Below are 15,610 nucleotides of genomic sequence, written 5' to 3'. Positions count from 1 at the left end.
ACAATTTCAGAAGGGTTAAAACCATTACAAATCAGTTCCCAGTGGCTTATTTTATTTTTCGAAGTTTTTTTCAAAATTTTACCCATCACGCAATATCCCTAAAAAAAGCTTCAAAGTGCCTGATTTTAACCATCGTTATATACACCATACACCACCATTTTCCTGTGACGCCACACAGTGATGCCAATACAAACAAACATGGCGGATAGAACAGCAAGGTATAGCGACATTAGCTCGGATTCAGACTCGGATTTCAGCGGCTTAAGCGATTCAACAGATTATGCATGTATTGAAACGGATGGTTGTAGTGTGGAGGCAGGTAGCGAAAACATATCGGTTTGAACCGTATGCAAGCGAAACCGACGAAAACGACTCGGCAGCCAGCGACACGGGAGAAAGCGAGGACGAATTCGGCGATCGCCTTCTAACCAACGATTGGTATGTGTTTGTTTGGCATTAAAGGAAACTAACAACTATGAACTAGGTTTACAGCATATGAAATACATTTGGCAACAACATGCACTTTGAGAGTGCAGACAGCCCATTTCAGGCGCGCTAAGAACATATATTTTTCCACGATTTCAGCACTCAGGTTAACCATACCTAAAGAGACACAAAATACTGCATTACACAAGACTACCCGAATGTACTCGAATGATTGAAAAAATAAATGTTTTTAAGCTAAATTATTGGTAAACACAGTTTATATATAATAATTTACGTAAAACCGCGAGTAATGAATAAAGTTGTCATCAATTAATATATTCTGTAGACATACTCTCATCCGCTCTCTTTTCCTGAAAGCTGTGCTGTCCAGTTTTGGAGTTGATGTCAGCATCTGCTTTGAGTGTCGCAGGATATCCACACATTCTTGCCATCTCTGTCGTAGCATAGCTTTCGTCGGTAAAGTGTGCGGAACAAACGACTGACCATTTCGTCGGCTTTCCCCACAGCCTCGTATTTTGAACAAATTTCGTCCAATTTCTTGCCACTTTCGCATCTTTGGGCCACTGGTGCAACTTGAATCCGTCCCTGTTCGTGTTGTTACACCCTCCGACAACACACCGACGAAAGTGAGAAAATGGCGGAAAATGTGACGTCATCGCTCCGAGAGCGAATAATAGAAAGGCGTTTAATTCGGCAAAATTCACCCATTTAGAGTTCGGAAATTGGTTAAAAAAATATATGGTCTTTTTTCTGCAACATCAAGGTATATATTGACGCTTACATACGTCTGGTGATAATGTTCCCCTTTAATTACGGACAGTTATTATGAGCTATGAACGGTCAATGATAAACTATAATGTTAAGAATTCCCCTCAACTAAAAATCGTTATGTTATAGCCACATTTATAAGGCTAGATATGCTTAATGAAAAGTGATTAAGATGTTGTGAAACAAACTAAATCTTTTCCTTTAATGTATTATCCTTATATTAACGTGGAACAGTTTTGTTAATAAATGAGTGAAATTGACATTTTGAGGGTGCGTGTATTTATATCACAATATGCAGTTTACAAGCACAAATACGGTGAGAATCAATCCATGCTGTTCGATGTCATTGAGTGCTGTAAGTAAGAAAAATAACAAGAAATGTGAAAAACAACACAAATGGAGACACATTTGCAAACACCAATGACATTGAATAGTCCACAGAAACACTGCTTCATTTTCTATGCCCCATTCAGTTAATGATAACTGCTGGTTCAACGTTAGGCTTAGGTTTTAGCAGAATTTCCATATTTTTTCCTACAGACAGCATTTGGTGACCTCAAACAACAAGGCTATGGATTGATTCACACTGGTTTTTGCCTTTTGAAGGGTACTGGAAAAACTGGAAAATTGATCTTGTAAGTCCTTAAAAAATGCTTGAATTTGGCCATGGAAAAGGTGTACGAACCCTGCATATAGGTACGCATTTTCTCTAGTCTGCAATAAATGCAAGCACCATTTTCGTCATTGTTTTAAAACTATTGCTGAGTAAATTATTGCACAGTCACGTAAATGCCTGAAGGCATGGCTAATGATCACTGGAACAGTTTGGTGAGTAACAAAGTCTCTTAGAAAAACACAAAATCACTGCAACGTCCGTACATTTGGATGTTTTTTTTAAAGCGACCGGTACTAACAAAGTACTGCACTATTATTTAATTTAAATAGGCACTATAATTCCTTATTTACTCTTATTTTTCATGGCGCGTTGTGGTGACATTGTTGGTAATATGACCCGAGGTGCATGCGAGGCAACACACACACAGAGCACTTGCAAGCAGAATCAGTGTAGAGACAGAAGAGGGAGAATGGACGTAGTTTGGCTTAAAAACTGACGATAAAGGTGAAGCTATAAACACTGAAGCTCTGCAAGCGTTGCTTTAAAGGCCTACTGAAATGCGATTTTCTTATTTAAATGGGGATAGCAGGTGCATTCTATGTGTCATACTTGATCATTTCGCGATATTGCCATATTTTTGCTGAAAGGATTTAGTAGAGAACATCGACGATAAAGTTCGCAACTTTTGGTCGCTGATAAAAAAGCCTTGCCTGTACCGGAAGTAGCAGACGAGGAGCGTGACGTCACAGGTTGTGGAGCTCCTCACATCCGCACATTGTTTACAATCATGGCCACCAGCAGCGAGAACGATTCGGACCGAGAAAGCGACGATTTCCCCATTAATTTGAGCGAGGATGAAAGATTTGTGGATGAGGAAAGTGAGAGTGAAGTACTAGAGGGCAGTGGGAGCGATTCAGATAGGGAAGATGCTGTGAGAGGCGGGTGGGACCTGATATTCAGCTGGGAATGACTAAAACAGTAAATAAACACAAGACATATATATACTCTATTTGCCACAACACAACCAGGCTTATATTTAATATGCCAAAAATTAATCTCGCATAACAAACACCTCCCCCCTCCCGCCCATATAACCCACCAATACAACTCAAACACCTGCACAACACACTCAATCCCACAGCCCAAAGTACCGTTCAACTCCCCAAAGTTCATACAGCACATATATTTCCCCAAAGTCCCCAACGTTACGTACGTGACATGCACATAGCGGCACGTACGTACGGGCAAGCGATCAAATGTTTGGAAGCCGCAGCTGCATGCGTACTCACGGTACCGCGTCTGCGCATCCAACTCAAAGTCCTCCTGGTAAGAGTCTCTGTTGTCCCAGTTCTCCACAGGCCAATGGTAAAGCTTGACTGTCATCTTCCGGGAATGTAAACAATGAAACACCGGCTGTGTTTGTGTTGCTGCAGTCGGCCGCAATACGCCGCTTCCCACCTACAGCTTTCTTCTTTGCTGTCTCTATTGTTCATTGAACAAATTGCAAGAGATTCACCAACACAGATGTCCAGAATACTGTGGAATTTTGCGATGAAAACAGACGACTTAATAGCTGGCCACCATGCTGTCCCAAAATGTCCTCCACAATCCGTGATGTCATCATACCGAGACTTTTTCAGCAGGATATTTCGCGCGAAATTTAAAATTGCACGTTAGTAAGCTAACCCGGCCGTATTGGCATGTGTTGCAATGTTAAGATTTCATCATTGATATATAAACTATCAGACTGCGTGTTCGGTAGTAGTGGGTTTCAGTAGGCCTTTAAAGTGTCAGTAGAGTGTAAAAACAATAATTAGTGTTTTGTTGTATCCATTCAACTATATATAATTGTGTTTAAAATCCGCAAAGTATGTGAAAATGTAATCCAAATGTCACAAAATGCCGCACATTCAGTCGGTCAATTTGAATAATCCGCTCCAGAATTCCTTCGGTATCTTCCGTAGATTGACCTCACAACGGGAACGCTTCTGCACTCTGACCATATTATTCGATCAGTCATACTGGAAATACACCAAAATGTGAAACAGATGTGCTGTTTATCATTCACAATCCTTATGTCAGACAAGAACACATTTATTTGACTTTTTTTATGCATTCTGAATGGTAAATAAATATCTAACAATTGAGTCAACAGATAAAGGGTCCTCATTATACTCGCTAAAAACATCCAGAAAGCACCAACAATACTCCATTTACATGTCGGGACCTGAAAATTAACCAAATATGAGTGATATTGTTATTATAAGCGCTAACGCAGACGGACTATTTTAGCGGCGCTTTGATAGCAGTGAGCTAATGCTAGCTTACGCTGCTCTTGTTGACACACTGAGCCGGCGACTGCTTCTGCTTGGTATCAAACTTGCTAAAAGTAAATTCTAGATTATAATTCATGCATCTCTTACCTGTTAGTAGACAAATGTGGCCATGGACCGACAGGCTGGTCCACTTTCACATCGCCGAGATGGCGATTAAAACACAAAAAGACGCTTCGTGCAGCAACTTTTTAAAAACTATCGTGAGGAATAGGGATGATGTTTGTTAAGAAATTAACGATTTCGATGCCATTATCGAATCCTCTTATCGAACCGATTCCTTATCGAATTCAGATAGGTTGTTGTATATGGAAAAAAACACACAATACTTGGTTTGACAAAAGCTCCCTTTTATTTTTTAAAGGGGAACATTATCACAATTTCAGAAGGGTTAAAACCATTAAAAATCAGTTCCCAGTGGCTTATTTTATTTTTCGAAGTTTTTTTCAAAATTTTACCCATCACGCAATATCCCTAAAAAAAGCTTCAAAGTGCCTGATTTTAACCATCGTTATATACACCCGTCCATTTTCCTGTGACGTCACATAGTGATGCCAACACAAACAAACATGGCGCATAGAACAGCAAGCTATAGCGACATTAGCTCGGATTCAGACTCGGATTTCAGCGGCTTAAGCGATTCAACAGATTACGCATGTATTGAAACGGATGGTTGTAGTGTGGAGGCAGGTAGCGGAAACGAAATTGAAGAAGAAACTGAAGCTATTGAGCCATATCGGTTTGAACCGTATGCAAGCGAAACCGACGAAAACGACACGACAGCCAGCGACACGGGAGAAAGCGAGAACGAATTCGGCGATCGCCTTCTAACCAACGATTGGTATGTGTTTGTTTGGCATTAAAGGAAACTAACAACTATGAACTAGGTTTACAGCATATGAAATACATTTGGCAACAACATGCACTTTGAGCGTGCAGACAGCCCAATTTTCATCAATTAATATATTCTGTAGACATACCCTCATCCGCGCTCTTTTCCTGAAAGCTGATCTGTCCAGTTTTGGAGTTGATGTCAGCAGGCCAGGGAAGCTAGGGTCGATATTATTCTCTTGATCATCTTCGGTGGCATAAGGGACGGTGTGAGCCAAGACATCCAGGGGGTTTAGCTCGTTCGTCTGCGGGAACAAACTGCCGCCATTGCTTGCCGTGCTACCGAGGTCCTTTGTCCCTGAATTGCTCACACACTCCGGCAGATTCAATGGGGGTCTGGCGGCAGATTTCTTTGACTTTATCGTTGGAAATGCATCTGCTTTGAGTGTCGCAGGATATCCACACATTCTTGCCATCTCTGTCGTAGCATAGCTTTCGTCGGTAAAGTGTGCGGAACAAACGTCCAATTTCTTGCCACTTTCGCATCTTTGGGCCACTGGTGCAACTTGAATCCGTCCCTCTTCGTGTTGTTACACTGGCCGACAACACACCGATGAGGCATGATGTCTCCAAGGTACGGAAAACAGTCGAAAAAACGGAAAATAACAGAGCTGATTTGACTCGGTGTTTAAGAAAATGGCGGATTGCTTCCCGATGTGACGTCACATTGTGACGTCATCGCTCCGAGAGCGAATATTAGAAAGGCGTTTAATTCGCCAAAATTCACCCATTTAGAGTTCGGAAATCGGTTAAAAAAATATATGGTCTTTTTTTCTGCAACATCAAGGTATATATTGACGCTTACATAGGTCTGGTGATAATGTTCCCCTTTAACGCTCTGTGCTACAGAGCAAACACTGCCCTGGTCACTTTGGCTGTCTTGAATGTCATCATCTGAAATAGGATAACGTTAACATTATCTTAATTCACATCTTGCAAGCACAGGTTTATTAGACAGACCTGCAAACTCTGGAGTGGTGTAGGCTACAAGATACCGTTAACGTTATCAGACACATACAAAAAGGCTAACGTTAACGTTACCGTTAGCCACTGACTATGCTTAGGTAACGTTAGTCTAGCTAACATTACTGCAGTCCTGGTTGACATAAGTGGTAATGTTATTTTACATTACAAGTGAGCAGATATGGAAATGAACCGGCAACAGTCAACGTTAGTTACTCACCGGCACTATCACTGGGACTGCAGGTTGAAGCAGAGGAAGAGGGGCGTGCTTCGTCATCTCTGTCGCTGCTTCTCCACGTGTCGAAGACAAGACACGTTTCTCTAACCTTCAGGTTATGTACGGTCTGAACATGTTTCAACATGTTTGTTCTACTGCTCCCCTTACAGGAAAGCGAAGCCTGGCAATAATTGCAGATAGCCGTTTCCTCGTCGTATTTCTTAGTAAAGTGAAGCCATGCCTTGGAGCGTTTTTTCCGGTCCATTGTTGTTGCTGCTTCTGTATCTGCCGCCGAATGACTGAGCTACGTCATTTCCTGTGACACGGGATTCGTTCCCAGGGATTCGAATAAAGAACCAAATCTTTTTCTTTACTATAGTGGCTTCGATAACGGGAACCGTTTCTCAAAAAGGGATTCAAATCCATGGAATCGGTTCTTTTCTTATCGAACAATCGGTAGAACCGGTTTTCGAACATCATCCCTAGTGAGGATTGTGATTGAATCTTCATCTAAACAAAATTATGTGAGCGTCCCGTCGGTCGGCATCCCAGCGAGAGTGGAAAAATTACAGTGTTTGTTTTGTTATGGTTAGTTTGCATGTTTAGTACCTAGCAATGCTGCTAATGCTATAATGTCACATCCGTTTCGCACTCGGCTTCTAAAACTTACTGCTCATTCTCTTTGTGTTCGGGCTCAAAAATATGTGGTCCTGGATCATATTTGTTCCCAAAGTAATCGTTGTTGGCTCTCTCAAAGGCTGCTTGATTAGCGTTGTTGTTGATGGGGAAGGGATCTGTGGTTCCTCCTCTACGTCACGGATCTTGTGACTGGCTTGCTCATTTTCTCTCAAAATGTCTCGGGAATCTCTGTGAGATTGATACTATTTTGATCATATCTATTTACTCGCAAACTTGGGAACTATATGTGCTGAAGTATATGATAATAGCTGCAAACTTGGGAACTATATGTGCTGAAGTATATGATAATAGCTTCAATATAGAGGCCACTTGTTTTTACACTCTACTGGTAATTCAAAACATAGCTAGCTAGCAGCTAACGTCCGTCCACAGTGTTTTAGCTGCTTCTCAATCACTAATCCTCGCCTCCATGGCGACAAATAAATGACTTTTCTTACAATAGGGCTCGAAAAGGGATGTGATTTTGCAGTGCATTGTGGGGCCGCGGTAGCCATTTCTGTTGTTGAATATTTTGTTTACATGGCTCTACTGCAACTGAGGCCTATATGAGAGAGAACTACCAACTCCGAAAATAATACACATTTATTTTTGTGCAAACCCATGTTTTTTTCCAAAACACTGTACGTTGTTTGTTTTAGTCATTGAGTAATCTATCGATTAGTTTGTTCGATTGAGTATTTGGATAAAACAAAATTTATGCCCGTAATTTAAACAAACAGCATTTTTTTTTTTGCTTGCCATTACCTTCATTTTTTGTCTGATAATCAACATTTTAATTAGGCTGGATGATTATGGCAAAAACAATAATCATGATGGATATTGTAATATTTTAATTACACATTAATAACACAGTCATGTATTCATTTGAAAACATGAGTATTTCTTGCACCACCAAAGCTCAACTTCAAATATAGTCAAAAAAACGGTTATATATTAATTAGGAATAAACCACAAGTAAAATAATAAAAATAGTAATAACAATAAATTAAAATAACAATGGAAATATATAAAACAATACATTTCAAATATATAAAACAATACATTTGTTTTTTTTTAATCTTTTACACTTATTTTACCACCATAGAGTGCGCGCTTTTTGTGTCAAATGTTTGTTAATTAATGAAAAATCCTCACATTTATTGGTGCAATACATCTGTGAACAATTGTGACCAGTGTTTTAGGTCAAAGCATAATAATTGTGTAAATGTATCAATAAGCGCTGTAGGTACATTATACTTGTTGAAGGTACTTTTTGAAACCTTTATTTTGTTAGCACAATCAGGCTGGATGTAGCGCACCGCTCTATTATTGTGAAGGTGGGAAGTGTACTGTGAAGCTCTTCTCAGCTTGACGAGTAAGGAGACGAATTGAGGATGTTTAAAAAATAAATAAAAATACGAGTGCCTCTCAGGTTGCAAGCGCTGGTTTTTTTGTACATTGATCTTACATCCATGATGTCGTTCACAACAGCACAACAGATGTGTTGTGTGTGTATTACTGTTTGTACATTGATGTTACATACATGATGTCGTTCACAACAACACAACAGATGATGTGTTGTGTGTATGATTGATTGTACATTGATGTTACATCCATGATGTCGTTCACAACAACACAACAGATGAAATGTGTTGTGTGTGTATTACTGTTTGTACATTGATGTTGCATCCATGATGTCGTTCACAACAACACAACAGATGATGTGTTGTGTGTGTATGATTGTAAGTACATTGATGTTACATACATGATGGCGTTCACAACAACACAACAGATGATGTGTTGTGTGTGTATAATTGATTGTACATTGATGTTACATCCACGATGTCGTTCACAACAGCCCAACAGATTAAATGTGTTGTGTGTGTATTACTGTTTGTACATTGATGTTACATCAATGATGTCATTCACAACAACACAACAGATGAGATGTATTGTGTGTGTATGTATGATTGTTTGTACATTGATGTTACATGCATGATATCGTTCACAACAACACAACAGATATGTTGTGTGTGTATGATTGATTGTACATTGATGTTACATCCATGATGTCGTTCACAACAACACAACAGATGAAATGTTTTGTGTGTGTATTATTGTTTGTACATTGATGTTACATCCATGATGTCATTCACAACAACACAACAGATGATGTGTTGTGTGTGTATGATTGTACATTGATGTTACATACATGATGTCGTTCACAACAGATGAGATGTGCTGTGTATGTATGATTGTTTATACATTGATGTTACATCCATGATGTCGTTCACAACAACACAACAGATGAGATGTGTTGTGAGTGTATGGATTGTTCTTGCTAGCCTTAGCTTCCTACTTTTAAGTGGCCGTCTCCACATTGTTTAGTTCAGGGCGTGTTTTAGGGATGAATGAGTGATACAGCACATATTATTTCACCAAACAAACCGTGGCTTGGTTGGTTGCTGTGCCAGCAACTTGAGGGTTCCAGGTTCAATTCCCTTTTTCGCCATTTCTGTCACGGCTGTTGTCCTTGGGCAAGACACTTAACCCACCTGATTCCAGTCCCAGTGCCACCCACATTGGTTTAAATGTAGCGTAGAGATGAAGATGATGGGTCTCACTATGTAAAGCGCTTTGAGTCACTAAAGAAAAGCACCAAATAAATATAATTAATTTCACAATTTACTTCACAAGTTGATAATGTTACGTGATTGGCTGTTAGCGTGTCCCTCCCATTGCTCAGTGACACTTCCTGTTTTGCTGCAGAATCTAACTTTAACACATGTAACATGAATGAATGAATGGGTTACACCCGTATAGCGCTTTTCTACCTTCAAGGTACTCAAAGTGCTTTGAAACTATTTCCACATTCACCCATTCACACACTGATGGCGGGAGCTGCCATGCAAGGCCCTAACCACGACCCATCAGGAGCAGAAGTGAAGTGTCTTGCTCAAGGACACAACGGGCGTGACTAGAATGGCAGAAGCTGGGGATCGAACCAGGAACCCTCAAGTTGTTTGCATGGCTGTTCTACCAACCGAGCCACGCTGTACGAACAAAACTAAGTCATCCTCCCTGACACAACACTACACAGACACACACACACTCCCTCCGCCTTAACACTTTATTATCCCCGTCTGTAAAATGTACCGCAGTCTGATCTACACATTGATTTGGTAGCATAGCAAATAGCTAATGAAAATCAATGCGTGTGTGTTGGGCACACACTTAAAGCACAGCAGTCACAATGTAAAGATGTGTGTGTTGTGCACACACTTAAGCACATTAGCCACACCATGAAGATGTGTATTGTGCACACACTTAAAGCACAACAGTCACAATGTGATGTGTGTGTGTTGTGCACACACTTAAAAGCCCCTAAGTTACAATGTGAAGATGTTGTTCACATACTTAAAGCACAACAGTCACAAAGCACAACAGTCACAATGTGAAGATGTTGTGCACACTTAAAGCACAGCAGTCACAATGTGATGATGTGCATGTGTGTTGTTCACACACATAAAGCACAGCAGCCACAATGTGATGATGTGTGTGTGTTGTGCACACACTTACAAAGCACAGCAGTCACAATGTGATGATGTGTGTGTGTTGTGCAGACACATAAAGCACAGCAGTCACAATGTGATGATGTGCGTGTGTGTTGTTCATACACATAAAGCACAGCAGTCACAACGTGAAGATGTGTGTGTGTTGTGCACACACTTAAAGCACAACAGTTACAAGGTGAAGATGTGTGTGTTGGGCACACACTTATAAAGCACAGCAGTCACAATGTGATGATGTGTGTGTGTGTTGTGCACACACACAAAGCACAGCAGTCAGAATGTGATGATGATGTGTGTGTGTGTTGTTCACACACATAAAGCACAGCAGTCACAATGTGAAGATGTGTGTGTTGTGCACACACTTATAAAGCACAGCAGTCACAATGTGATGATGTGTGTGTGTGTGTTGTGCACACACTTAAAGCACAACAGTTACAACGTGAAGATGTGTGTGTTGTGCACACACTTATAAAGCACAGCAGTCACAACGTGAAGATGTGTGTGTGTGTTGTGCAGACACATAAAGCACAGCAGTCACAATGTGATGATGTGTGTGTGTGTGTTGTTCACACACATAAAGCACAGCAGTCACAACGTGAAGATGTGTGTGTGTTGTGCACACACACAAAGCACAGCAGTCACAATGTGAAGATGGAATCAGCTGTCAAGGTGACTCCTGCACTCTGCTTGAGTCGCTCACTTGTTCCCAAAAATAGAAGATTTTTTTTTAATGCCTGGCCCCTCCCTTCCCTTTTCTTTTCACACTTCTGTCTCTCGCTCTCAATTTTCTTATCTGCTGGCTGCTTTATTTTCTTCTTGTTTTTGTTCTCTCTCTCTCTCACATTTCTCTCCACTTTCCTTCCTCTCTGCCTCATCCTTCACATTTTCTCTTCCCATCCGCAACTGCTTTCTTTTTCCACCCCCTTAATCCTCTCATTTCCTCCTACCCTATCCATTCATCTATTTCGGTCTCCTCGCACTTCCACTGCATTTCCTGCTCTTTCTTCTTCTCCTCCCGTCTCACAGCCCGTCTGTTTCCATTCAGGATGTCCGACTTCAGCGAGGAGCCGCGCTTCACGATCGAGCAGATAGATCTGCTGCAGCGGCTGCGTCGCTCAGGCATGACCAAGCAGGAGATTCTCCACGCACTCGAAACTCTGGACCGGCTGGACCGGGAGCACGGCGACAAGTTTGGTCGCCGCACCTCTTTCTCCTCCTCTTCCTCCTCCTCCTACGTAGTAGGCGGGACCAATAGCTGCACCAACAACTCTGCCTCTAACAACACTGCCTCGGCAACCACCACCTCTTCCGCCATGTGCAATGGCGACACCGGCGCCATCAACAGCGGCGAAGCTGCCGTACGCGGCCACTCCACAACCACTGCCTCCTCTACGACCTCCAAGATCTCCACCGCCACGCAGACCCAGTTTGGAACCGGCGGGGCACTCTCGCCCTCGCCAAGTAACAGCTACGACACGTCCCCGCCTCCAGCGCCGCCGCCACCTTCCACCATCCTGCCCTCGCCTGTGTCGCTGGTGGCACTGTCACAGAACGGGCGTGACAGCCTAGCCGCCACACCTAATGGGAAGCTATCTCCTCCTCGGTACCCGGTGAACAGCGCCGCAGCAGCAAGAACCTTCGGGTTTGAGGCTACGGAAGATGACCTAGACGTTGATGATAAGGTGGAGGAGCTGATGAGGTCAGTGGCAACAACGACTCAACTTGTTTTTACCCTTTCTCCAAATATAGCCTTTCCCAGCTTAAAGGGGTCATATTAGGATTACCATATTTACACTTATTCAGCCTGTTGTTCACTATTCTTTGTTTATTTTAAATTGCCTTTCAAATGTCTATTCTTGGTGTTGGCTTTTATCAAATACATTTCCCCAAAAAATGCGACTTATACTCCAGTGCGACTTATATATGTCTTTTTCCTTCTTTATTGTGCATTTTCGGCCAGTGCGACTTATACTCCGGAGCGACTTATATAGGGATGTCCCGATCCAGGTTTTTGCACTTCCGATCCGATACCGATATTGTTTTTGCACTTCCGATCCGATACCGATACTGACCAATACCGATACTGTATTACACAAATATTATACAAATTATGTTAGTATCTGCTTTTAAATATTTAGGATTTTTAATTGATGACCACTTGAGTTTTAAGGAGCACATTCAGTATGTTGTAAAAAAACTGAAACTTTTACTGGGATTTTATTATAGAAACAAGTCTTGCTTTTCTTTTACTGTGAAACAGAAATTGGTGGAAACAACCTTTTTACCTGTTATTGACTATGGAGATGTGTTGTACATGAATGCTACTGCTGGTTGTCTCCACAAGCTGGATAGTGTGTACCACGGGGCACTGAGATTCATCACCAACTGCGCTCCCCTTACTCACCATTGTGTGTTATACTCAATGGTTAACTGGACATCTTTATGTGCTCGACGCCTCAATCATTGGTATGTTTTCATCTACAAAACCATTCTGGGTATCACTCCATCTTATCTGTCTTGTCTTTTAACAAAGAAACAAGGAAGTCACAATCTTCGTTCAATGAATGTTCTGCAATTTGTCGTCCCCAAAGTAAGAACTGAACTGGGCAAGAAAGCATTTAGGTTTTCAGCACCGAAGGCTTGGAATAACCTACAATCGAACATTAAACTTCAAACCCTAGTTACGTTGAATGAGTTTAAAGCTTCTGTGAAAGGATTGCAGTCTACCTTGTCTGTATGCACATGTGTCATGTGAGCAAGTTTTAATGTTGTAAATGTGATGTTTTATGTATTTATTTACTGTTTTTAATGTAACCTTGCTGCTGCCCTCTTGGCCAGGTCTCCCTTGGAAAAGAGATCTTTGATCTCAATGGGATTTTACCTGGTTAAATAAAGGCTAATAATAAAACTGACCGATAATGGCCTATCCGAGCATGTATTAAAGTTTAAAGTTATTTAGCCTACTTAGTTGTCAGAATCATGTTGAAAAGGGTTTTAGTACTCTTGATAACAACTAGCCAGCTGAATTAGGGGAGTTTGAATAATACACAATGGTTGGTAACAAGAAACTGACCTGTTTATTCAAGGATAAACACAAAATAGACAAAATTATACATGACAAACAGAAATGGCATCATTGAAACAAGGGCTGGGCGATATGGCCTTTTTTTAATATTGCGATATTTTAAGGCCATATTGCGATACACGATATATATCTGGATATTTTGCCTTAGCCTTGAATGAACACTTGATGCATATAATCACAGCAGTATGATGATTCTATGTGTTTTGATTGATTGATTGAGACTTTTATTAGTAGGTTGCACAATGAAGTACATATTCCGTACAATTGACCACTAAATGGTAACACCCGAATAAGTTTTTCAACTTGTTTAAGTCGGGGTCCACTTAAATTGATTCATGATACAGATATATACTATCAGATATATACTATCATCATAATACAGTCATCACACAAGATAATCACATTGAATTATTTATAATCCAGGGTGTGGAGGGGGGCCGGATGTAAGTGTCAAAAAGACAGCCAAAAGAGTTTGATATGAGAATAAATCTAAAGTTAAAATATAGGGTAGAAATGCATCCATTTGCAGGAAATGTAGTCTTGATTTTCAACATTTTCTTTCAAGGCTTGCATGTCTACATTAAAACATTCTTCTTCATACTGCATTAATATATGCTACTTTTAAACTTTCATGCAGAGAAGGAAATCACAACTAAAAAAATCACTAATTTTTTCATACGGTGTTGATCTGGAAATTATTGCCTCTGCATTTTGATGGTCTGGGCGTGTGGCACCGAACGGAGATAAGCGTCTCGACAGACGTTATAATATTTAAACAATGATGACGAAAACTGTTTTCTCTGTCGTGTCCGTGTGTCGAAAATAGTTATGCGCTTATTTTTTTATTTGATTTTGTGCGTGGCATATAATTGCTACGCGCAGAGGACATTTAAACAGTGCGCAATTGCAGAAGCGCACACTTTAGAGAGAACGTTGGTCACACGGCTGTGCTAGCATCACAGCTAACGTTAGCCATGCTGCTACCTCTCTGCTCGGGGAGGACGTATACGTATGTGACGTATGACGTGCCAGTATGTGACGTGTGTAAGAAGGTGCGCTTGCTGTCTGTGAGAAGCACAGACACAGAAAAGAGTGAGAAGAGCCTGTCGTGTAATGCCAGCAGCTAAAAGCAACTGCGTGAGAATCCACAGACCTGTGGATGTGTTGAAGGTGTGCTGGAAAATGCGGAACGGAAATTAGGGAGCAGCAGTAAAGTGGAATGTACTATTTAAATAGGTGCGTTGGAAAACACGGAGCGGAGTTTTTTTTTTTAACTGGATCTGGATCGGCATTTTCCCATGCCTTGCCGATACGCATTTTTTTGCAAATATCGGTGGCCGATCCGATCCAAATATCGGATCGGGACATCCCTAGACTTATAGTCCGAAAAATACAACACCAAGAATAGATATTTGAAAGGCAATTTAAAATAAATAAAGAATAGTGAACAGCAGGCTGAATAAGTGTACGTTATATGAGGCATAAATAACCAACTGAGAACGTGCCTGGTATGTTAACGTAACATATTATGGTAAGAGTCATTCAAATAACTATAACATATAGAACATACTATACGTTTACCAAACAATCTGTCACTTTTAATCGCTAAATCCCATGAAATCTTATACGTCTAGTCTCTTACGTGAATGAGCTAAATAATATTATTTGATATTTTACGCTAATGTGTTAATAATTTCACACATAAGTCGCTCCTGAGTATAAGTCGCACCCCGGGCCAAACTGAAAAAAACTGCGACTTATAGTCAGAAAAATACGGTATTAGCGATATTGTGCATTGGTGCATTGATCAGAGAGAGCTAACTAGCTTATGCAGCTATATTGACATATTGAACTGCTGCATCGCCTTTGACTTGGTAAAAGTTGTGGTCATAACCTGACAAGTTGGTCAACTTTGATGGCGAGAAAGCCACGAAAAAAAATCCTTGGCCTTTTGCTGTCTGTTAGGCCATGTTTTTTTTAACCCTTCGTGAGGATTGTGATTAATTCTTCATGTATAAACATCCCATCTGTCGGCATCCC

General features: G+C 40.9%; 1 protein-coding gene across 4 annotated transcripts in view; it reads left to right on the top strand.

Moving 5' to 3' along the window:
- The window catches only part of LOC133623927 (homeobox-containing protein 1-like), a 61,499-nt gene that overhangs the window by 12,426 nt on the left and 33,463 nt on the right, over positions 1-15,610 (top strand). For all 4 annotated transcript variants that reach the window (XM_061987421.2, XM_061987420.2, XM_061987419.2 and 1 more), the window contains exon 2: positions 11,531-12,184. In XM_061987421.2, the coding sequence (XP_061843405.1) occupies positions 11,532-12,184 (653 nt within the window). In that variant the 5' untranslated portion in view covers position 11,531. The remainder of the gene's footprint in view (positions 1-11,530; positions 12,185-15,610) is intronic.

Source organism: Nerophis lumbriciformis, linkage group LG26 (assembly GCF_033978685.3).
Source record: "Nerophis lumbriciformis linkage group LG26, RoL_Nlum_v2.1, whole genome shotgun sequence".
In the NCBI taxonomy this organism is placed as follows: Eukaryota; Metazoa; Chordata; class Actinopteri; order Syngnathiformes; family Syngnathidae; genus Nerophis; species Nerophis lumbriciformis.
This window is presented reverse-complemented; position numbering and strand designations above follow the sequence as displayed.